Source organism: Echinococcus granulosus, assembly GCF_000524195.1.
Source record: "Echinococcus granulosus chromosome Unknown EG_S00097, whole genome shotgun sequence".
Lineage (NCBI taxonomy): Eukaryota > Metazoa > Platyhelminthes > Cestoda > Cyclophyllidea > Taeniidae > Echinococcus > Echinococcus granulosus.
Genome location: NW_020170477.1, coordinates 86,302 through 110,197, shown reverse-complemented (window position 1 = coordinate 110,197; position 23,896 = coordinate 86,302). Strand labels below are relative to the sequence as shown.

The 23,896-nt window shown below is 43.1% G+C and overlaps 2 protein-coding genes across 2 annotated transcripts; one reads left to right on the top strand and one right to left on the bottom strand. All coding sequences in view use genetic code 11, as the record gives it.

Annotated features, from left to right (window-relative positions):
• Positions 1–374: 374 nt before the first annotated feature.
• Positions 375–16,658, bottom strand: EGR_08136 (Anaphase-promoting complex subunit; the record flags this gene model as incomplete). Its single annotated transcript, XM_024497385.1, has 30 exons — positions 375–493; positions 630–776; positions 1,347–1,542; positions 1,626–1,737; positions 1,783–1,850; positions 1,988–2,059; positions 2,486–2,603; positions 3,011–3,074; positions 5,280–5,802; positions 6,007–6,097; positions 6,172–7,265; positions 7,346–7,785; positions 7,883–8,111; positions 9,077–9,325; positions 9,834–10,331; positions 10,402–10,709; positions 11,096–11,362; positions 11,516–11,907; positions 12,159–12,229; positions 12,278–12,684; positions 13,208–13,415; positions 13,484–13,705; positions 13,849–14,243; positions 14,359–14,549; positions 15,002–15,228; positions 15,314–15,658; positions 15,704–15,852; positions 16,078–16,243; positions 16,318–16,509; positions 16,539–16,658. 30 exons carry the CDS (start codon positions 16,656–16,658, stop codon positions 375–377), a joined length of 7,680 nt encoding a protein of 2,559 aa, XP_024348181.1.
• Positions 16,659–18,710: 2,052 nt separating this feature from the next.
• Positions 18,711–21,997, top strand: EGR_08135 (hypothetical protein; the record flags this gene model as incomplete). Its single annotated transcript, XM_024497384.1, has 13 exons — positions 18,711–18,771; positions 19,451–19,506; positions 19,689–19,796; positions 19,838–20,014; positions 20,045–20,212; positions 20,853–20,950; positions 20,994–21,117; positions 21,234–21,377; positions 21,417–21,485; positions 21,551–21,604; positions 21,641–21,730; positions 21,781–21,853; positions 21,900–21,997. 13 exons carry the CDS (start codon positions 18,711–18,713, stop codon positions 21,995–21,997), a joined length of 1,320 nt encoding a protein of 439 aa, XP_024348180.1.
• Positions 21,998–23,896: the final 1,899 nt, after the last annotated feature.

The following is a 23,896-nucleotide window of genomic DNA, read 5'->3' as shown; positions in this document are numbered from 1 at the left end:
AAGGGCTGCTTGGAGAGACTCCTTGCCGATGATGCCTTATACAGATCAATTTCACAGAAGGCCACCGAAAAGATGCATCAACACGAATTTCAGCTACACACGGAGGCGACGGCTTATCTCAAGTTAGTGAATGACATCCAAATGAAAAAAAGCAATCACAAATATATGGATACTGACCTTTAATAGGAATTCCTCATCCTTTGTACACACAAAACGTGTATGAAAAAGAAAATATTAGTAGCAAAACTATAGTATACTTAGGTCAAAAGTTGATAAATAAGGTCTACCGCAGCTGCATAATGCACTACGGGAGACCAACTTAAAGAAAACAATGTGCTTGGCGCAAAGAGGATTTATTTGACAACTAACAAATATTAGAATGTGGTATACAAAAATTTGTACAACCAGTAGACAGTCTGTGGGTCGATCACACCTTTAACTGGTCTGATTGATACCAAAAATTCAGTAAGAGATACCGCCTGATCTCCGTTGGCTAGAGAGTAATAATTAGGTGGAAATAGCCGACTACGTATTCGACAGTTTGATGTATTGATGGCAATTATGCAAGTCAGGCTGTATATTCACAAATTGAAAAATCCGCAAGGCCAGAACAACATCCATGAACTTACGAATAGGCAAAAGTGTTCTAAGTTGGCTGGATGGAAGAAGGGAGAACCAGATACGGAAGCTGATAGTTTTCCTTCGAACATCGGAGGGTAAGGACCGTTTCTCTGAAGCACCTCCAAAGAAGTAGACATGAAGACCTCTCTGAATATCTTTAAAATAAGAAAGAAAATACTGAAGAAGTAGCACACACAAGGAATTAAATCTAGAGTGATAAAATGAGGTTGGAGTAAATACACGAAACAAAAGCTACTACCAGAGGAGATGTTCCACAGGAAATAATGCAAAACACACTCCTTCCAAATACAATGGTTCCTGCCAAAACTCATAATGTATAAAAGGAAGTAACAAGTCACATCTACGATCGCTTCGAATGGAAATATACCCGAAGACCTTTGATGTAGATGTTCACCAATTTCTTTAAATATAAACCCAAAGACGGGTACAGAAGAGATTAAAACGCGGAAGAAAAGACACGCAAACTACATAAAGGCACTGTGCTAAGTATGCACATTCCAATAAACGATTATTGAAAGTGTGCTAACAGATACCCACAACATGATTTTGAGAATGCTTTTCTTAAATTATAACTAAGTTACACAAAGACAATAACCCGAACAACATAACCTTCACCTCTACTTGTCTGGAAAACTGAACCAGCTGGTGTCAAAAAATGCTACAGCATTCCCCTGTTAAATGTAGACCAAGGTGCCAAATCCTACCTCCAGCGTGGAGAAGAAATTGGTCCATTAATTGCATTGCAAGAGACTGAGCAAGAACGCCAGAAGACCGGAATATTTTATCCGGCCACTTGTTACCGATTATTTGAGTTTGGCACTCAGAAGCAAGGAAAGTGGCTATTAGCCGCAGTTGCCACATACACATCGGCTGAGTCCAATTGGTTAGACATGTTTTGATCTAGGCAGGGAAAAAAAGTTTCACAATAACTTTGGGACTATTAAAGTCGCAAAATGGCCAACCATAAATGTAGCGTAACTTACGACTCCTTCAAAGTGTGCATGTGGATCGGGAAAAGGTGCTTTGGTGACGAAAAAGAATCCAGCCTCGTCCAATGACTTTCTAATTGGCAATAAAAGACCAAATTTGTAAAGCCTGCACAGGTCAAGGTTTGCTATCAATTGGTGTTAGATAACGAACTTCAGCAATTTCCATTCAGCAGTTCCACGTTCAAAAGTGGTAGATGCTTTGCCACAAGAGAGCTGAATCTGGAATTTCAAAAGAAAGTCCCATAATATGAGGTCAAAAAAAACAGTTGAAACGCACCACTTTATAAACAAATTCTAGCCAACAAATGCAAAATCCGAAATACTGTAAAAAAGTTTGATGGAGAATTGCAGCTTACACTGGATCCACGCTCCCAGAAGTCAGAGGTGAAAACGGCTGTTCGGTTGGAAATACAACATCCAGGTTTATCCTGAAAAGAAAATCGACAAAAAGCTCACGAGAACAAACTGGATCCTAATAATAATAATAATTGTTCTAACGATGATCTGGTTTCATAGCATGGTAAATGAAGGAGAAAAAAGACCACAAATGACAAGTGTCATCAATTCACTACCCAAAGGCTTCTACTGACACCATTATGAGGTAATAAATAAAATGCCAGAACTAGGAAATAACGTCATTTCGTATATGCGCCATTCGGGTTTGACATCCAGACATATTATCAAGTTGGGATAGTAGTAAGGTTGGAATTGAATAAAGCTGCTTCCTTTTAACGTTTAAAAATCGTGGAACCCGCAATAAACCTCATCGTTTCAAAAACAAATACGCAGTAAAAAGGATATCTGCAGAAGAATGATGTGTTTTAGGGGTTATAGTAAAGGGAGACAGGACTAACTTTGTACCAATACTTCAAGGATACTGGCTCGACCTGATTCGTTGAAACATTTACTCCACACAGGCGTCTGGGTTCGGTGGCGAGTACATAGAGGTGTCGCAAACATTGCAAATGATACCTAAATGTCACAAACGAAAATAAACGCCCACAGTTATAGGTAAGATTCTAAGGGTCATAGATTAAGTACCAACCCTAAGAAAGCCACATTCGAATTGGTAAACTACAGACGCTGCTTCCATCAAGACTTGAATAAACGACACTTTTAAACTCTTCCGGATGGCTCCAACTTGAAAACACAGTAATTATATGCCAAAGTATAGACCTTGCTTCCTGCAAAAACAGTCACTTCACATACGAGCTAAAGGGCTAAAACAACATTTTAGTAATAAGTTGACAAGCAATTAAATGAAAGAACACATTTTATGGTGAAAGAGTAGAACTATCACACCATAAATACGTTAATTCTGATTTGCAAACAGAACTTGGAGGGGGAGGATTTTTCAGACGCAGAGCTGATAATCTTACCAGTTGTCGCCTGCATAAATGGGATAACGTGGGAAAAATGCGATTGTTAATAAAGCCGCCGCCTCTGGAGAGTTAGAGAGGGTCAACCTAAAACAATAAGAAATTGGTGATGCTTTAAAAATTTTTGGCTAAATTATCCGTACAAAAATTATTCCAACCAACAAAGTGCAATGCAGTATTGAAATATGTAACAATTCGAAGGTGATTAGAAAAAAACAATCTAACAACGACAAAACACCTTCAGAGAATATCGTTTATGGAGCACCACAAGGAAACAATAGACGTTTGAATTGTGAACCAAACTACAAGTGCCCCTTAGCCTGCGCAATTTCGGTCGTCATGTCGGCGGCATGACACTTCGCGCATCATTCCTGCTAAAGGTCCACCAAGCCTTCTAGACAGCTATGATAAAATTCCAGCCAGACTTACACGTCTTGAAACGTCTCCAAGAGGGACTGTGGCGCTACAATCTCACAAGCGTTTATAACAATGTAGTTGTACGAGTCACGCAGCCAGCCAAGATGAAAATCTGCACATCGACTTCCCTAATATTAGCAATAACGAAATTTGGACTCAAAAAACGAACTGTCAAACGTTTATTAGATTATGTACCTTATACCTCAAACAAAATTCAGGAAAAAAAAGAAACGTGGACCAAACCTTCGGAAATGACTTTTTGTTCAGGCTGGTAACGAAAAAGATGTGATGAAATTTGGGCGTTTTCTGGTTAAAGCATTCTGATAAACAAATACTCTCTGAGAGGGCATAAAGTGAGAAATCTGTTAGACGTCCGACAAATCCTGTTGGTTAAATTTCAGTATCCACCTCCCCTACGGGAAAAAAAATGGTCGTGCGGCATGTGATGAAGCAGTTGCTTGCATGCCAATTGACCCCCCACCGATTAATTTGGACGACATACAAGCTTTCTCTCCATCTACTTGTATCCTTTGCAGCCCATTATTCTCAGCACTAGATTCAGGCTTCAAACCATCAAATAGTGCACTATGTGGCTATATGGCTATTAATTACATCCCTGCCTCACCCTACACCTTAGTTGATACTTTGAAATGAATTATCAGCGCCACCAAATTGGATCCATGACAAAATGGCTTATTTTGAAAATAATGGGATTTTTTTCCGCATCTAATCACAATCTCTACAAAACTGCCCCACAAACCTGAATATACATATGTAAACTGTAATGGCAATGCAACACCTCACAGATGGGTAGGAAAAACAGAGGATGGTCATGCAAAAATGCCACAGACATTGCCTCTCGAACCCAATGCCTGAGGCAATTGCAACTTTGCACTTACTAGTCCGAAAATACACCCTGAACACATTCATATCACTACAGGTGCGGAAGAAAGAGTGAGTTATTGGTCCACCACCTTGCATATCCACAATTTTGAAAGTCAGGTCAGGTTCAGACACGCTGAATTGAACTTAGTCCACCAAATCCACCAACTCTTGACACGCAAGGCAGGCCACGATGCATGCCAACCATTAGAGGCATTTTGCTTCCTCTTCATTTAATCGTTAATTTCAAATACCTTCATTTCTGATTTTCAGAGACTTAGATCAGGTTTACTGACTGGTTAAATGAGAAAATAGTTTAGCAACACTAATACAGCCTATTAAGTGTGCAAATGTTGAAAGCCAAAACGCCTGAAAGATCATATGACTAACAAAATCAACTTAACGCTTGGAACAGTAGGACGCACAAAAGGCACTACTTACTACTCTAAATAGTAGGATCGGGAACTCAAAACAGCCATAAAACCCGTAATTCACAATTATACAGCATATGTCTCAATGAGTTTATCTTTCATTAAACAAATTAGAATCAAACGCAAATCCATTCATTGGGCGTTCTAATTGACTTTTCCTTCCACTTTATGGTATTATCTCATTATTATTTTAAGGTGAAGCACCAAGCTCATAACGCAAATTTAAAAAATTCATGGTGCAAAAATCGTAGGCACGAATCACTATTCATTTATCTGGATGAATCGAGTGGTGAATTCAACTACTAAACGTTGTATGTGACCCAGTATTCATTTATCTATAATTTTTCTATTTCCTAAGTTTTCTTCAGTTTGGCCAATACGGACTACTGTGGTATCACATCAAAAATTTGCATAAGCTCCTAAACCTAATTATTAAAATGAAGGCACGTGACAGTCCAAATCAATTCTTCTGGAGCAACGAAATGATGTGCTCCAATCTTGAGAAGAAGCAGAACATTGGTCAACTTGCCTTCCTCCACCCAAAAAGAGTAGGCCGACAACACTGCCATAAATCATCTGTAGACCAAAGTCTGGGGCCAACACAGAGCCAAGAAGAGCAGCTGTCGAAACGGGTTGATTAGCAGGATTGCTGTTAGGCCCCACCTGGATGCTGGGCGTGGTCTGTGCGACAGCGGCAGCCACCTGGAAGAGCCTGGCCGTCTCCGCCGGTGAAGGCCAGCTTGGTGACACGGCTGAGGAGATCGTAACTGTCTTAGGACAGCGACCAAAGAAGCGAATAGCTCGCAGTTTGCGCACCATTCGTAGGACAGTCAAACTTCCCGAGCCCGCCAACACCATTGCAAGGGCGGTAAGACAGGTTGCAGCGGCATATCGCACCGAGTGCTCCATGGGAGGTAGATCGTACAGCCGTGGCGGTATATTTGTGATGAAAGAATTTGACAGTGTGCTCGAAGGGGAAGATGTCATCGTCGTCGTTTCAGTGAAAGTGGCTCGGTTCGGTGGCCACCAGTCGCCGGTGAGAATGCTAACAGTCACCTTATGCTAATAACAACGAAAATGATACATGCAATCAGCATTTCACAATCAAACATACTACAATAAGGTTAATATTTTAAATCACGGATTCAATGCTGTATATATGACTAGTAGACCCATCTGTTTTGAAGGAGTAAGTTGATACGCAGTTTTGAGGTATCTATGAGCTTGGAAATATGGTCAAGGCAACTTCGATAAAGAAGGACATACCAAAAGCTCTGCTGCTTCCGAGTCGCAGGTTCCAGCGTATTTTAGCCCGATCACAAAGCAAGCACCAACGATAATATTTAGGTAGGCTTGGCTAAGAGGAAGCAACTCAACCGTAATAGTTCACTATAATTTTAAAACACACTAAACTGATAAATACTACCTTACCTGATCGTTGAGTAGTCTATTATTGGAGACTTGGAAGCTTCTGGTAGAGTGAATGGACTGCAGGGTTGAATTATAGGTAACTTCGGTGAAAGTGGTTGCCTTCGAGTCGGGATTCCACGCAAATTGCTCGTTTCACTGGGTGGTGCTCGACGTCGTGGTCCTCTATTTTCGATATCAGTTTCGGTGGACATAACCAACGGAGATGTGGGATCATTCATCTCCTCTGACGTTGCAGCACCTACACCCTCCTTCAGTGGCACCGGCATTAACACCTTAACAATGCACGCTGGGAGTCGAGCCTGTATCCACTCAACAGTGGCCTTTACACTTTTATAGTTTACCAGACCCCAAGAAATGATACGAAGAGCAAGCATATCAGGCCGCACCAACTCTAGTTCACGATAGGTATTTGGTGCCTGCAACCAACTCGAAACCGTTTCATTGCTGGTGCCAAGATAGGCAAAACCGAGAGCTATTATGGCGCCTGGAGCAGAAACATCGTTATTGTAGGAATCGCGCTCCCTAATCTGTTGGCTTTGAGTCGAATGGACAGTTGCACCGATTGGGGCTACGCGCTGATAGCGTGTCGAAAAGGACCCGTGAAGTGCTGCAGAGGGCGTGGGGAGCGAATTTTCTACCGTTCTTCCTTCCGCGGTTCGACGTAGGGTATCTTGAATAACAGATTCTAAGGGATCCACGGAAGCTAGCATCCGATTAGATTCGGAAATTGAGATGGCGTTAGCAGAATGTGTTGCCCCAAGGTGATTCGGAAGACCCAAATCAGCAAGCTCCTCCGTAGGAATGGAGGAGACACAATTAGGAGTTGCGAGAATGGAGGTGGCACAATAAGGCTTCTTCATTAGCATGCGGGAACGCCCCAAGACAGCTAGTAAATGAGGTTGAAGATACTTCTCCAACGGATAACCAGCAAGTGGTCGGGGAATTTCTACACGGAGAGCATCGACTGTCTGATCATGGCCTTCAAAACAGGCATCCAGGTTATAGAAACTTGAATCTCTGCGTCCACCCGTCATGTAGGCGTAGAGCGTGTTTGCAACAGCCAGATCTGATAGACCACACGGTGAATCGCCATGCTAAAGTGAAGTAAGCAAACGAAAATTGTGGTGTCACTGGTCATGAAGGCGAGATGATTGTGAGATTGAGGAGAACGTACCTGCAGTAAGACCAAGCCCAAAGCGAAGCCAGCGCAGAGAGATATGAGCTCGCGATTATCACCAGCAAAGCCACCTGCACCGCCGGCAGTTGCTACCTTGTGATCATTAGGGCCATTGACGTCAGAAGCAGAGGGATCGTTGTTGTTTGTAACTTCTCCGCCAACTGTCGCAGGATCGTTGGAAACAACCGCGTTGCCACCAGCGCCCGTTTGCGAACCGCCCAGAGGTCTGCCCAGCTCTGTAAGTAGGATGCTGGCGATATGTCGGTGAGCAGAACCCTGGAAGAGGAGACCCAGACCAAATGCAGCCGCAGCCTGACACAACGAGGGTACACTCATGTCTACCAGAACCGGCTCCGGCAAGAGCAAAGGCCGATAGTGTACAGCAAGCAATCGTAGAACAGCCTGATCCATGCTTCCGCGTTTGCCAGCACACAGACCTGATTAGTAAACGAGCAGTCACACACGTGAATGTAAGAGTGGACAAAGCAGACTAGCTCAGTAATCACGATAAGTGGGGTAGTGATTTAGACATACCCAGTATGACAGCAGCATTGTTGAGGTCATGCACCTGAATGGTAAATTCGCGAATGTGGTGAGGCGAGAGTTTGTTCAGATGGCCATTCAAGCCGAGACCGAAGAGGAAGCCGGCCTGAGTGGGCGAATAGGGACACGCAGAGGGCGGAGTTGAGTTGAGCACCTCTGCGGAGGTCGAGGCTCCAAATGCAATGGCCTTACAGTTCTGCACAATCCACGTAGTATCAATCTGCATAGGGATGTTAATTTGTCAATATAAATATAAGACAACTATTGCTCACGGAAGGATTATCATTTAGAAGTGACAAAGGACGCTATTAATAAGGGATTTTAAAATATCTAGGCTTTCAGAAGTCCAGAGAAGCAAGAAAAGACTTCAGAAAACGTACCAGATGCGTTTAATAAAAAGCATACATTTCGACTCAACCATGATAAAGTGGATTGGTGTACACAACTCCATAGACGTGAGAGCAGTTATCGTGCGAATGATACACTTGTCTGTGATTTCTAACTTCGATCAAATGCACATATGCATGCATTAGAAACAATACCTTCGAAACTCTAAGTCCATGAGTACCAAAATTCGATTTAATCGTGTATTGCTAGAGAAACATAATAGCCAGTGAAGTCAGAGACTAGCTATGAGTAAATAGCGAAAGGGTCGTATAAGTCAGGGAACAAACGGAGTGGTGTGTAGAATGCAGAAAATCAGTTTTCACATTAAAGTACTGCTTAAGATTGATCCTTGTACCATTTTTGCACTTGGGTACGCGAAATTCTGAATTGGCCCGTGGTTTGACTGCAACGCTGATGGTATGGAGCTAATAATGACCGTCTCTTGACTGTAAAAAAACCGTTCTGACACCACGTTTGCAAACCTGTTCTAAAAGGACAACCGAGGTGTCGTTGAGTGGATACTAAACAAAAAGCGTTACAGAAGGAAGGCTTTCGCTGTAGCTGACCGAGTCTGCAAAATTTACGGTAGAACTTTTAAAACTGTCAATTACTTGACATCCACTCCAGTCTCGAGGCCAGAATAGGTAGAAGCGGGCCTTCCCGGTTTTCCTATATGCCTCAAATTCCATACATCATGACGTCTTCAAAAAAAATCTACGACGTACGAATGAATGACTCGGACAATTTCATCGATGCTTTTGTAATGAATTTTGTAGATAAATACAAGATGTAACTTACTGAGGCATGGGGTGAGACCATGAGACCGGCGGCCACACCATTATGAAACTCCGGCCAGTGTTGTGCGGCTAACACGGCAGGAGCGTGGGGCAAGTTGCTGGAGGAGACAGCAGAGGCAGCAGAGAGAGCAGCGCTGGAAGCTGTGGTCACTAGCTGGCGGGTAACTGCACCTCCTCCACCTTCCGCACCACTGGTTGCGAGCGTGCCTGTGTCAATTGGGCCCATAAGGCGCGATAAGGAGCAGGCAGTCTGGAATCAAATAGGCAAATAAGTAGCTTAGCTCTGTAAACAACTGCCAATTTGTATTCATATGATGAAAATTACAAAAAATAGATGTAACGGTGAGGAAATCATCCATGAAAACAAGACAGGATAACCCAAGTAAAGCAAACCAAATTAGCTACTAGTGGGATTCATCCTATTCAGAAGCTTCTATATAAAGGATCGCAAATGATCTTAAAATATCGAATACAGGTCTAATAATAAGAAATAGTTATATGAGGTGCCAAGAAACACTAATCCTGAGGGGTATGACCCAAAGTGATCAGACAAACAAGTCATTAATTATCTCGTGCAGTAGACTGTGTAATGGTTATTTCAAGCCGAATGAAGCTTTCCCTACATAGCAAGAAAAATAAGCTACCCAGACCGGAAAATAGATACTAGCGTAGCGTATAAAATTTATCGTGGTCACTTTCATCTGAGAATAAAACACAAAAAAACGAAATTAAAACAGGGCGTTCCTTAACACACTAACCCTGAGTGAGCCGGCACAACCAGTAGCCACGACGGCTGCTAAGATTGCGAGGGCGGTAGCATTGCCCGGGTGGTCGGACGCAGCAAAACCATTGTCTGCATCAACAGCTGGACGCCTGCTCTCCACCAGACTGCCCCGCGCCAGGTCCTGATGCATTGGGAGAGCAGAGAGAGAGGAGGAGGAAGCCACGACTCTGCCGCGGAGGCACAGCGGGTACACAGCCAGGAGAGGTGGGGGTGAAGCTACCAGGCTGCCAAGCCCCAGCATACCCTTACCCAAGGGCTGAGCCGAGGTGCGCAGACAGGCTGCTGCCAGATGCATGTCTAGTCTAGCCTTGGCGATACTTAAGAGAAAGGAAGCCTCGCTACTATTGGCACTGCCACTGTTGGGCTGAGGAAACAACTTCGGTCCAAATGTTGACTCGTCATTACAACTGCGCGGAAGCCAAATATGACTACTGGTTTGCAGCATCTTGTAAGCCTCCTGCAAACGGAGATCCTAGAATAGCAAACGTAAGCAATGACTGAACCGGTGATTGATTTCGTCCTGAATAAGTGAAGAGACAAACCTCAAAGGCGACCTGACATGAGGGACTATTCTCTAGAGTGGTGAGCAGAAAATGTCTGGAGACCATCATGCAAACGTAGGAACCATTAGGGGCGTTATCTGCACTTGGAGTAGATAGGAGAGGATGCACAAGACTACCCCAACGTTCAGCAGGATTTAACCCCTTACTGCAACTGTTTTCAGTCCGATCGGTCTGGCGAGAACCCAAAGACGAAGAGCATAGGATGTTGGAGGGGTGTTTGCATCTTCTACTAGTCGGGAGGCTGGAGCTCTGCATGATTTCAAACTGACGCGCCATGTCACTACGACCTGGATGGACATAGAACTGCGTTGGTAATAAACTTGTTTTGATTTATAGTAAGCAGCGGCGCACCTCTTAACCTGACATCCCAGTGCCTCCAAACTTTGTTCAAAATGATTACCGAAACCTTTTTTCAAAAAAGGCTGAAAACATTTCCGCCTCAATGAAAAAATTGCCTTACCAAAATCCTTCACCGCATGATCACACTTATCAACTGTAAAGGGAGTTAGTATTAGGCCAAAGTACTTTACAAGTTTTAGACATTAGGGATAGTGGATAATCTGGTTTGCACAAGAAGCGAAAAAAAATATTTAAACAGCTTTTTTAAAAAACGACAGCCGGCGAAATGAGACAATCGTGAAGTGTGGGTGAATACAGAGCAACATAATCCTACCGATTAAGCGATAGACGTCAGGCGAGCAATTTGCCGGTGGACGGGCCAGACATTTGACTAGAGTGGTCTGAATCATACTAGCGTAGGCCGGTGACATCTGGGCCAATTTCTTTGACAATTGAATTTCCAGTTCACTGAGAAAAAGAACTGCACGCTGGTAGGAAATATCGCCTTCGGGCACGGTGTTTGACCTTCCCATTTCCGCCTTGACAAAAGCAGTCATAAATGCAAGGAGAATTTGATTCTTCGAGGCTTCGTTGACGAGATCTAGAGAGATGCGCACAATGAAAGGTAATGTCAGATATCTTTTACCCATATTAGTTCCGCAATTAATTATATTAGAATGCAAACTGACATCTATTCACATAAGCAGTGTTATGAGAAAATAGGCTGTTACCAAACCATTGAAAAATCACCCACCGGAAGTATCGCTTTGCTCCAGCTGACTTTTTGCATAGCCGACCAGACCGATTTTGTCCATCCAAAAGGTGATGATGTGACGTAGCGAATCAACACCCTGTTCTATGGTTCCACCCTGTGTGCACAAAACAAGAGTAGCTAGGACGGCGGGCATATCGTTCACACCGGCAAGGTACAAATATGGAACAGGCGGATTTTCCCCAGACAGCGTGGACAGGTACCAACGATTCAAAGAGGGTACTGTTTGATAGGCTATTCGAGCGTGTGGCGACCAGAGGAGAAACTCCGTTATTTCTGCAGGCAATTGGGGGATTGGGAAGAGGTCATCAGGGGTTAGGCTTGATAGGCCGCACATTGAATAGTACTCGACATAGGAGGAGAATCTCGCATACCTGTAGAAGTGGTGGAAATACGGAAGTTTGGCTTAATGCTTTGTATGACATCTTTTATTCAAAAGATGTGTGCTGACAAAACACATTCCTCATTCATGCCGCTGTAGAATAGATGCAAATTGCGGAAAACACGTCATCATCGTTTTTATGAGTAAACTGATTCCGACCACACATGTGGATGCTGTTCATTGTTAAAAGATGATGTATTTTGCCCAAAAAAGTGGGACTGGGAAACATCAAGAACTGCTTACCTAGCGATAATGTGGTTCACAGCAGCCAAAACTCTGATCTGTTCAGCTAGAAGCACACTGAGTTGGTCATTCTGAACGTGAAAACAAACCAGTTAAAAGGACCAAAATCCGTGGCATACCTCGAAGACCATATGGAGGCAAAACAACACATCAGGCAGGTGACACATAATACGCCATCGCAGTACGTCTCTGTCTTTGATTGCAGTAACGAATTCAGTGGAAGGACTTTCCAACCTCTTTAGCAGTTCAATGATGATGTCGTCCTCCTCGTGGTCATCCGTAGAGATATCTGTCTTTTCTCTCAGGCGTTTCATGTTTGCAGTATCAGTTTCTATGGGAGAGGTGGGAATAGAATCACCCTCGGGGATGAGACCAAACGTAAAGAGAAGAAAACGAGCAAAAGAAGCGAGTTCGCAGGCACCAATGTCGGCGTTTGGAGGATTTCGGTAGCAAAACCAACGCGCTAGAAGGTGCAGAGCTACTTCTTCTGGTAGACCAAATCGGAAGGCGTCCAGACAATGACGAACTGAATAAGAAATAGTAAGCTATCATTTCTGATAAATGTTGGTCAAGCAACGAAAAGGCTTTCTGCCACAGATGCCTAGTTTGGCCAGAAAGGAAAACCGTTTATTTGAAAATATTTTGTATCACCAACCCATGTAAAGCAAGGGTGTAGTGATATAATGTGCATAGAAGCACACGAGCATTATAAGTCGATTAAGAGCTGTTGCTTGCTGGAAGGCTCGAAAAACCAGAAGCACATACACAGAGCTCCAAATCCAAAATGCAACTCAGACTCATTACATAAGTTGTAAGTCTTACTTATCAAAAACTTCACCAGAAACTCACGAGATGTCATATTAATGACGTTTTTCAACACAGTTTTGACCACTAGCAATTGTTGACATCTAAATAGTCCTAAGTATCCCTGTTTGAAGTTACTTATCCTAATGGTTCTCATAAAGTACCTGAGCACAACCAAACATAAACTGTATGGAGCTGAATGATTTCAGCAGGATATGGATTTGGACAAAAGCTGAAGCCCTTACCAAGTGTAACGCTTGCGAGAACGGGTAGGTGGATAGCCATTTCCCTCTCACAAACTTGAACGCTATTTTGACAGTCCTCTTCGTCGTTTCTTCGAACTTCTTTCATAAATGCAAGGGTAAATTGGTGTCCCGTCGGAAGACACAAGCGCCAGCTTGCATCAGACTTCGCTTCCAACGAAGTCACGGGCACCGAGGACAAATGTGACGTCTGCGTGGAAAGCAGTATCGTGAGATCTTGTACTGAATGCTTCAAAGTACAACAGTTTTACGACTCACAGTAACTTCCAAATTTGCCTGCAGTTGGGATTCTGAAACAGTTGGAGTGTTGCCTCCATCGTTCAATCGTGAAAGTAATCCCATTACCTTAGCCTTAGCCAAAGACACCTCGACATCGGATTTAGACGGTCGAACAGAGAGTGGACGAAGACTACCTGAATGTAATCCCGCCGACGACGACAATATGGATACCAATGCAGGGATCACTCCAAGTATGCATATCTGAAATTAAGCATTCAAAGTGTCCAAGGAAATGAAATCACGGTGAAGTTTGAGGACCAAGACATGTACTTAGTTTAGAAGGCGAAAGAAGCAGCTGTTCTCAATGTCCCAAAATGACTCCGTAGGGATAAGGTAAAACGTACCTTTGTAATACCTGCGTAGAGAATAATAGACCCATTTGGCTCCAAGCACGCAGTCAATCTTGATTCTGGGACATAAACTGCATCAACAGCGGGGAGATGTGATACGCACAAATCTGATAGTTGCCCATTTTCTTTCAAAGGCTCAACATCACGGAGGCTTAGACATGTCAGTTTTTTACTTCCACTGAGAAGACAGATATAGAGTCTATCAATCAGGTCCCTAACAAGGAAGACTAGCGGTCTTTGAGGCCCCATCTTAGGCGCTGTTTGGTTACTTTGGTCGACCCTCGCGTTTTGTTTATTCTGGGTTTGCCCTTGAGTTAATGAAGGACGGGTAATGGATCGATGAGACAAGGCTGCCACACGCGGATGCATAGGTGGACTGGATTTTTCATCTAAAAAGTGGAATATTTCGAAAAGACTGAAGTCTGTTTTATTGGAGGGTCTTTAAAGAAAACGGAAGCACGCAACTCGAAGTCCCAAGATTGCTAGAAAGAGTTGCAGTCGTACCCAGACGCAAGGCAGCTTGTCTCTCGGGTTTTTCTGTCCAAATCAGAGTAAGGCAAACCTTGGGAAGTAGCGGCTCGTCAACACCAACGGAACCACACTCCAACTCGCCTCCATTAGAAAATTCAAGATGAGGATGTGAGGAGGTCGCAAAAACGCCGGGAATCGAGGAGTAACCCAGCGTCACAGAATTGCTGATTGAGTAAACAACAACAAGCGAATTCAGCGAGTTATTGCATAGCAGAACCTATAATGCATCTCTTGAAAAATTTAAATTAATATCCAAAAATACTTCTATAATGTAAAAATGACATATTAGACCCCATTTATATCTCCATGTTAAAAATATCATTCTCGGTTTTAATTTAAATTTGGCCCCTCACCCTGGAGGAACGTGGGATTTTTTTTTAAAAATGAACCGAAACCTCTCGCTACAATACTAAAAATGCATGGAAACTAAAAATATACGGCATATGCGGGAATAACGACCATTAAGTTTGCACGGTGGTATTCGCCAACATTAAACCAGCAGTGCGCGATGAAGCAATGCTAATGCATAATAAGATCTATAAGGCTTCCCCAGTATTAAATACAAAAGCACATCCGGAAGAACTGATTTCATGAAAGCAACGACAGCTTCACGTACTGTCTGCTTCGTGACTTGTTAAACAACTCGCTGCTTTTCGAATCGCGTCGGATTTTTCGGATAGACTGCAGAGACTCTGACCCAAAAGTGGAGTTTTGTAAGCTACTTTGAGCAATCAGATGATGGGTATCATCGACGATTCTTTTCGATGAAAAAAAACTGACCGCTGAGAGACGTCGAATGTGCTCATCTAGGTCAATCGGCTGGGAGGACGACACGCCCGGGTCCTTTGAAAAGAGAGATTCATCATCAACGAACCCAATGGGAAACAATTTTGAACGACGAAAGGGTGTCAAAATTTCAAGCACCTACTGCAACACTCTCGGTGCTATCGTCGCTGGTTGTGTCGGTAAAAATGGAAGCCTGTGGTTGAGAAAGGGGTGCCTTTGCCATCTCTTTAAGTTTTTGCAATGAAGCCCTAAATGGACTGAGAAACGGAGAAGAGCCGATAGAGAGGTGTTGAAATCGATGTCGGAGAGGCGTTGTCTGATGAAACGCGCAAGGAGTTACGGATGGCTTCAAGTCAACCGGAGTTGAAGGAGCAGTTGCATCCAAATAGAAAGGGGCTGCTAGAGGACGTTCCTCGGTAAGAGCTAAAGCTTCCGGTGCCACGGTAATTCTGCCATCATCGTCAATCAAATACAGGTGAGCGTAATCCTACGAAAAGAAAGCACTTACAAGGGTCGGTAAACAAAACCATACCTCGACTTGAGCCTTTTCAAGGCGCCAAATGGAATGCAAACCTGACTTTTTATTAACAATAACAACCAGATCGAGGTTGTCGACTGTACCCACAATTTTTTGATTTTCATCATTGGCAAAGCACATACGTGCCGAAGAACCGTTAGCACCTATGAAACCAATAACACCGATGTCAAAATATATCACACCTGGTATCTTCAGTAAGACGGGGGTCATTTCATCAAGAGGATGGGACATCAAAAAAATAGTGAATAATGAAGGAGACTCCACAGAAGCACCACTTGCTTGAAAAGGACTATTGAGCAAGTTGTAAGAAGCGGCACCTAATAATAGGTTTGGCCGGCACGCAGGATATCGTTCAGAACACAATATACGCCTTTCCAGAAGAACGCCACACTTTAATGGCCATGCAGCCTCAACATTAAAAGGCAATCTAGAAACATATGAAGCCCCTGTGTGCTCAACAAATGTACAACGTTGGGATTCGAATATTGATATTCCCGACTGAATTCGACCGGTTTTGGAAAAGTCAGAGGAAACCTAGCAACAACACAAATATATGGTAAACGAATTTCTGGCAGCTGTAAATTAACTAATAGTCGTAATATCGTCACCTCAAATTCATCCAACTGATTTGACGACAGATGAAATGATGTCCAATGGGCGTCTATGATAGGCGTTTCCATCATTAGAGCCAGTAGAGGAAAGCGAGTTGACTCATCAGATATTTTACTCCATATTACTTCCAAATTATTGACATAAAGCTCCTCGTTCCGCCCACAGACTGACCGAGTTTCCCACCAAACCTTATAAATTAATAAACAAAATTCCGTACCTTTTGCTCTAGCTTATGTCCGTTGTGAAAATTACTTGAGGCTGCATCATAAAAATGGGATGAGACCCCTGGGAGACCCTTGTCGACTGCAAAATTGGCTGAAATCATATCCAACGACATTTAAGCAAATCAGAACGGAAACCATAAGCCCTAAACCAATATTTCACAGAACGCGCTCTTGAGACTTAATTTCCTTCAGCAATGGATTATGAATAAAATGTAGCACAGACAATATTAAATGGTGCCACCGATAAAACCTTGCGCCCCATAATTTAAAAGGCTAAACGAAAGTAATTGATTGAGAATCTCCTGCTTCTGAAAGCACTATCCACTATAAGATTTCTTGAATATTTATCATGCCGCCCATACTACACACGTAGAAACCGCATACCAGACGTCAAACAAGCCTTACGGCCAAATTTTTTTGTGTATGATTTTATTACGCAATACTGCAGTGATTTTAATGGGCCGACATCACACAGATCAGAAACATCCTGCTTATGCACATTTGTTTTCGTAATTTGTCATAGAGCCCAGTTTTTTAGCATGTTTTGAAAGAACAACGCCATCTAATCCTCGGTTTTGGTGAAGAATAACCTTTGACTTGGCCATTTTACTACGCCAGACGGGCTGGCATTTGGGCCACGCCAGTAGCCCCAATTGTGGCGTCCGGAGACTTTCCTGAAGGCGAAAGGAAACATAACGCTAGGACAGAATATGTATACTTGGCACAGAGAAGGTATTTGGGCTATTGGCATGGCCCGAAGGGCAGCCCACCCAGTGGGGTACAAAGGCAAATTCAAAAGTGGCTCCGAGGGATAAGCAACCATCGTATTACACTAGTACTTTTTGTATACGGAATGTGTATATTCTGTCGGAGTGTTATGTCTTCTCTCGTCTTCAGGGAAGTCTAAGTGTGCTACATTACACTGCAAAATACTTATTTAAAGAAACCTATGGCATTGTTCAGTAATTACTGTGGAATTTGCCATTTTCTAATGTATTATGTTACAAAAAGTAAGGTTGGAACAACTTTAATAATAATGTAATACTTGGCTTACCTTAAATACTGTTACTTTAGAGCATCCGACGAGAGATTTTAAAATATCGAGACTTTAGTATAGTCGTAATAGCACTTGGCATTGTGATTTGCAATGTGCTGTGCTATATGGGTACTGGAGTCCTTAGGTTGTACCTCTGTAATACTAATGTTTTCCAAAATGTACCAATTCATTGAGGAGGCGGAGGGCAGAATCAAACCTCGTGACTGAGGAGCAGTCAACATCTGACAACCAGGAGAACAGTTTCATTTTTAAACCTTCCCACACTTGTGCCACCCCCCCCCTCATTTGCTTTACGCAACAAATACGACAAACCCAAATCAGTTTGGGTGTTCGAAGAGTACGGAGGCGAGGCGGAGGAGATCTACGGGCCTCGTCCTACACCCATATACAGCCGCGTGGCTTTGAGATCATGCTAGCAGTATTTTATCAAGGCTTGGTTTTGCACTTTTGCTGGGCCTCATTCCCCCCGGGGCTACGGCAGTAGGCCTCTAGTCATTCTGTAAATCGACAATGTGCATTTTGCCCTAGTACTATGTCTTCTCTTGTCTTTAGGGAAGTCTCGGTGTGCTGCATTAATATGTGTTCTGCCTTGTAATAATCATGTAACATGTTTCTTAATTTAATATGATATTTTAGATGCAACTCGATTGGTCGTTCTATAGAAATGTCGGTTTTGGCTCTTTTTACCAGATCAAAATACAAACGGTCCGCTGATGCTGTTGAAAATCGCGGATTCCTTAAAAAGCAGTACAGCTCTTTACTCCTATAATTTGAACAGTGAAAATTATGGATGCCGGATTTAAGTGAGTGCAATCACTGCATTTAGGCTTAGCGTCCCGAACCTTCATTAGAGCCGTAAAAACCGATACATGTGACTCGCTTACATAGGTCGAAGGCAAAGTCACCAATCGAAATTACATCTCACATCTAATCCTATGCATCCCATACATCCAATCACTCACGCATGTTAGCACGCACACAAATGAACACTAAGCTACTACATGTGTTCCATACTGCAATATTCAAGCACCCATACTCCACATTAGGTCACACTTAGATAGTTTGCCTGACCCGGCGCTCAACTAAGTTGGTATTTAAGGTGCTGCAGATGGTACTCTTACATGGCGAAACAGTCTTTCCGGGCACGCCAGCTGCCCTCCTGCGTGGTGGTAATACACATCCCGTCATACTACCATAAGTTAGGATTTTATGGAAAACCCGGAGAAGTGAGAATTTTCCACCATATATGTGTACGCACCAATGCTTCCCTAATGACAATCCCTGAGTTCAATGAAACACTATTTTTCTTAACCCGAGGGGAGCCCTAGTGTAATGCGATGGTTGTTTATCTCATGGTTTTGGTGAGGAGCCACTTTTGTAGTGGCCTTTATACCAAGCCGGGTGGGCTGGCCTTCGGGCCATGCCACTAGCCCAAATATCTTCTTTGTGCCGAATATGCATATCCTACCCGAGTATTGTGTCTTCTTTTGTCATTAGGGGAGTTTCGGGACGCTACATTAGAACCTGTTCTCTGTGGGACTAGTCTACCTATGTATCTATCCCTTCAGAAACCAAATCAACCTCAAAACAATCCCTTTATTTTAAGGGCCCAAATCTAAGAATAAGAGTAGCAACAAATTTTTTGCAGCAACCTACCAAAATATCTTATTAAATTGATGATTCATGGCACAAATAACAACTTCAAGCTTCCGTAGACCTTTTCTACATCATCTCACCTATAAGGAAAAATTACGAAAATAACGCCTTAAGCCCGCACTATCTTTTTTTCGCAATTTTTGGTATTTTAGTCAAAATTCATTTAAGCATGGTTGTTTGCTTGACCTCCAGCCGAGTACTTTATTTACGTGTACCACGCTCGTAGATCAGTGGTTCGGGATCCCGGAGTTTCCTGATGGTTTCTGATGTCTTTAACTAGCGTAGTAGCATCCCATTGCTCTACACGAAACATTTTTTATCCTTTTATGCACTAGCATCGTTTTATTCGAGTTGTTTCTAGACATACTTTCTAAATATTCTGGGTTTTTTTGCTTCTTTTTTGTACTGAAGTGAACGAATGCTTTTTAAGCTTAGTATGGCCAGACCGAATACTCATAGACCCAACGGATCCCCGGCTATCAATTCATCCACAGGTTCTGCCAGTCAATACCAAACCCCCAGAGATCTGCTGACTCAAGTACGTGGATATTGCTTTTTTATCCAGGTTGGCATATTTAGGCGGCGAAAAATGTTAGCTCTTTTCATTTTAAACGGGCACTGCGCTTGTACAAGTCTGCACTTTCCCAACTCGATCACCTACAGCCCTCAGAGGAGAATCGAAGACTTATCATTGAGGCTCTCCAATCTTCTGCTTTTCTTTTGCTTGATGAGGGGAAATTGAAAGAGGCAAAAGAGGTAGAGTATTGCCAATTTTAAGGCCTTTAGAATTTCCAAAAAGCCGTTCAGTTATCTCCAGATGAGGGCTATGAGAAATACATGTACTTGGCCCAAATTTCAGGAGGTTCGGAGGCTGTGGATTTGTATCGAAGGGGAATTGAAATTATAAAAAGATCTCTTGACGCGAGTATGAATCATCAATGTCATTGTGAAAAGGTAGTTCGTCCACGTATGACTGATGTGAAGACCCAAGGTTGGTCGATTAAGTTACAACTTTGTCAATGTTTAAACCACAGCCGTTTTTCGGCGTCGTTCTGCTCATTAAATTGCTGCACCTCAACGGCTCCTACTATGTAGACACGAAATTGATATGAATTCACCTTTAGCTTGGTGGGATTCATCTGTTTCATTCCACATTGGGAAATTCTCATCAAAGAGTTAGGACTGGAGGCTTCTCAGGGTTCCTAAGTTGATTCATCTCCTATTGCAGCCCCTTCTCGCGAGAATATTGTTTCGGCAAGCATTTTTCACCTTACTAGCGGTCTATGCCATAAGTCTTTATTCCGCTTCTGGCTACGGTGTAGAGTAAAATTTAAAGTGGTTACATACCGAGTCGCTAAATAGTTTTGTGAAACCTTGGAATTCATCTCCTTGCTTCCACCTCCTCCAGTGTGAGCCTATAATGCGGCTCAGGAACTGGAATGTGATGTGTTCACTCGTGACGCTGACGCGTTCCATTCGCCCTCGGAGAATTTAAAAAGCCTGCTTCACTACAAATATGAAATTACATGGAGATACTTATTTGGCTTCGGAATCACACATTTTCCATTGTTAAAGTACCTCGTCTATCTTTTAGATGACAGATGATGTTGATAGTTCAACGAAAAATAAGCTGAAACGTGCCTTGTCGAACGCCTACTGTGCCATCTCTGAACTTTACACTACGGATCTGTGGTGGGTTGATTTATGACTCGATCTACTTTGTTTTCTTTTAAAGTGATGAACCCGAAGCTGAGTCGAGCTGTCGAGAGGCGGTCCAAAAAGCAACGGAAGCAGACGAATCAAATCCGCAAGCCTGGTTCTCCGCTGCGAATATGCTGACCATAAAAGCGCAGAATGATGTAGGCTTCCCTACGATGCTTAAAATTTTTCAGTACTTCTACTGATTTTGTTCTTAAGCCAAACTACTTAGCTCCTATTCAACAGAGTCTTTTGTTGCTTTCTTATGCCTCCTTAGGAGGCTAGGCGAGCTCTGGAAAAGTGCTTTTCGCTTTATTGGCCTCAAGTCGAACAGGTCGTCTCACTTCTCCGGTCTCGTGAAAATGGTAATGGAGATGTTGCTGGTCATGATGAAGAAGTAGAGGAATTGGATTTGGAAGAGGTAACCTAAGTTTTTCAGCCTGACTTTCATGTCTTCAAGATTTCGGGAATGCCTTATGAAGCGCATATTCAAATGGTCAAAATGATGATAGAGTTGGACATGTTCGAGGTGACTGGTCTCATATTTTGTAAAAAGCCCTATATTGATCGTTAATGAGTAGTGTTTTTTGTCAGCGTGCTGCAGAGATTCTCGAAGTGATGCTTGAAGAGGATGACGAACATGCGGAGGTATTTGCTTTTTTCTCTCCTTTTAATTAATATTAGGTACTCTATCTTCTCACTGTTGTTGGGAAAAAGCTTTGGATAAACTCAGATCCTGATCATTTGAGGTACTACGCCGAGGTTACTAGAGAGGTATGTAAAAGATCATTATGAACGTTATTTTTGTCTTTCATAATTTGTAGCTGTGTGCAAATAATGGTGATGTCGAAACGGTAGGAGAAATGGAGGAACTCTTGGCCACTCTTCCTCAAAATGGTGGGAATCAGTTTTTTTAGGAATAAAATAATTACCGGGACTTTAGATTCGGGTAGGGAGGGAGAAGGTGACGGCGATCCTGAAATTTCGTCCTCAGGCGAGGACGAAGAAGAAGAAGAAGAAGAAGTGATGGACACCCTGTGATTTATGTAAAAACTCACTTGTTGCTTCTGTGAATTTTTATGTATGTAATCAGTATCAATGGTTTTGCTCACTTTCCATGATATAGTTGTGTTCCGTAGACAGTTTGTGAATCGTTAAATACGGATCTATTATTACTTACTAGCGACTTTCAAGGCTCGTATGCGCACTTCAGTAGTTTCAATGGTAGTATTTGGACCGTTGGACCTAGCAGTTGTGGCTATTGGTTTATTCAACTTTGAGAGTAAAGTGATTTTAAATTTATTCAATAATTCAGTAAGGTTTCACTGTGTAAAGATCGTTAGCGACGCGGCAGATGTGCTGTTTGGTTTTGAGTCGACATAGGCAAATCCGTCCGCACCCTGAAGTGTTTTATTCGAGTAGATCTACTTTTTCTAGCTGTCACTTTAAGTCCATTGAGATGTTAGCTTCCAATTCAACCAACCATTATTTGGGATTAGAAGTGTGGAGCGATTGCCTTGCTCTGCTTTGTCAGCAATCTGTAGCTTTTGCAACGTGGGACATCCACTCCATGGAGCTGTCAATGAATATGGGTGACAAGACGGCAGTAGTTATTACGCCGTGAACCACCCTCGGCGAGGCTTGTTTACTTGGTCCTGTTGTCTGTCAGGCGTTGTTACGGAAATTTCCACCTCTCCTATGCACAATCCGTGAGCCCATGGGTTGGTTTGTTTTTCGCTGCCTACTCCAGAGATAAATAGGCTTTGTGATGCTGTTTGTCCGCTAGACTTTTAGATGTCGTGGATATAGTAGTAGTTGAGGGCGAGGCCGCATGTTGTTGATGTGTCAACTGCGGTGGTCGCGAGCCTTGATGCATCTTCCATTGATGGCTCTGATGCCTCCTACCGCTGATTGGTCTGCACGCTCGTTTTCTTGCCACCGAAGTTGTACATTTCGTAGCAACGAGATGCAAAGAGTATCGGTTGTTCCATTTATCATTTAGTTACTTAAACTAGACAGTCGAATAGGGTTTATTAAAATGATCAATCGAAACTTATCTTCAAATACCTCAGAATGCCAAACCATTGTTAGTCATTGACTGTACTGGGCACACTTGCAGCCTAAGTTCAATTCTTAAGAACACATTATCCCACATGGTCCCTGACCATCCTGGGAACCTCGTCCTTACACGCTCCTCCTGATTGGCCAAGTCTATATTTTAAGTACTCCATCAATCGCTCTAGTCTCAGGGTCAAGTCGCTATCATAGGTATACGTGACTAGGCCGACCGAGTGTTCCGCACTGGCGCCCAGGCTGTCTCAGACTCAGCCTCTGGCAATCTCATCTAGACGGCGACTGAGCTGCACCTTTGTGTCGACGTACCCGCATTACTCAACAAGGTCATCAAACCTAAGGTGTTGCTGGTTGTAGGCACTGACGAATTGCCATTACGGGAGGCTGAAGTAAAAATTCTGGAGACTTCTGTAGGGGTTGGCCACAAAAACTTCCGTCTGCAGTATATCCACTTCTTCCGCCATGATGAGGCAAATCACCCAGCAGTAGAAAGCAGAATCGTCTTCCTTTAAGATAGGTTTTGCTTTTCACTGCCACCAAGGCTTCCTTGAAGGCAAAAGAAGACATAATACTCGAAGAGAATATGTATTGGAAATCTACAGCAGGGCTTGCGGTTACTGACATGGCCCGGAGGCTAGCCCACCCGGCGAAGGTGCATTGACGAGACACCTAATTGGCCTGTTACCAAAATCGGGCGTTAAACGAATAGTTAACATATTACGTAGCCCCTCTTCTCTTTTCCGTGTCGTCCTCGGTGCCCACCTTGGTCATTCTCCCGTGTCAGCCATTACAGTGCAATTTCCGCTGTAAGAAAAGCACCCACGAGCCAACCGTGCCAGTCATCGAATGTCCATGCAACTGAGATGG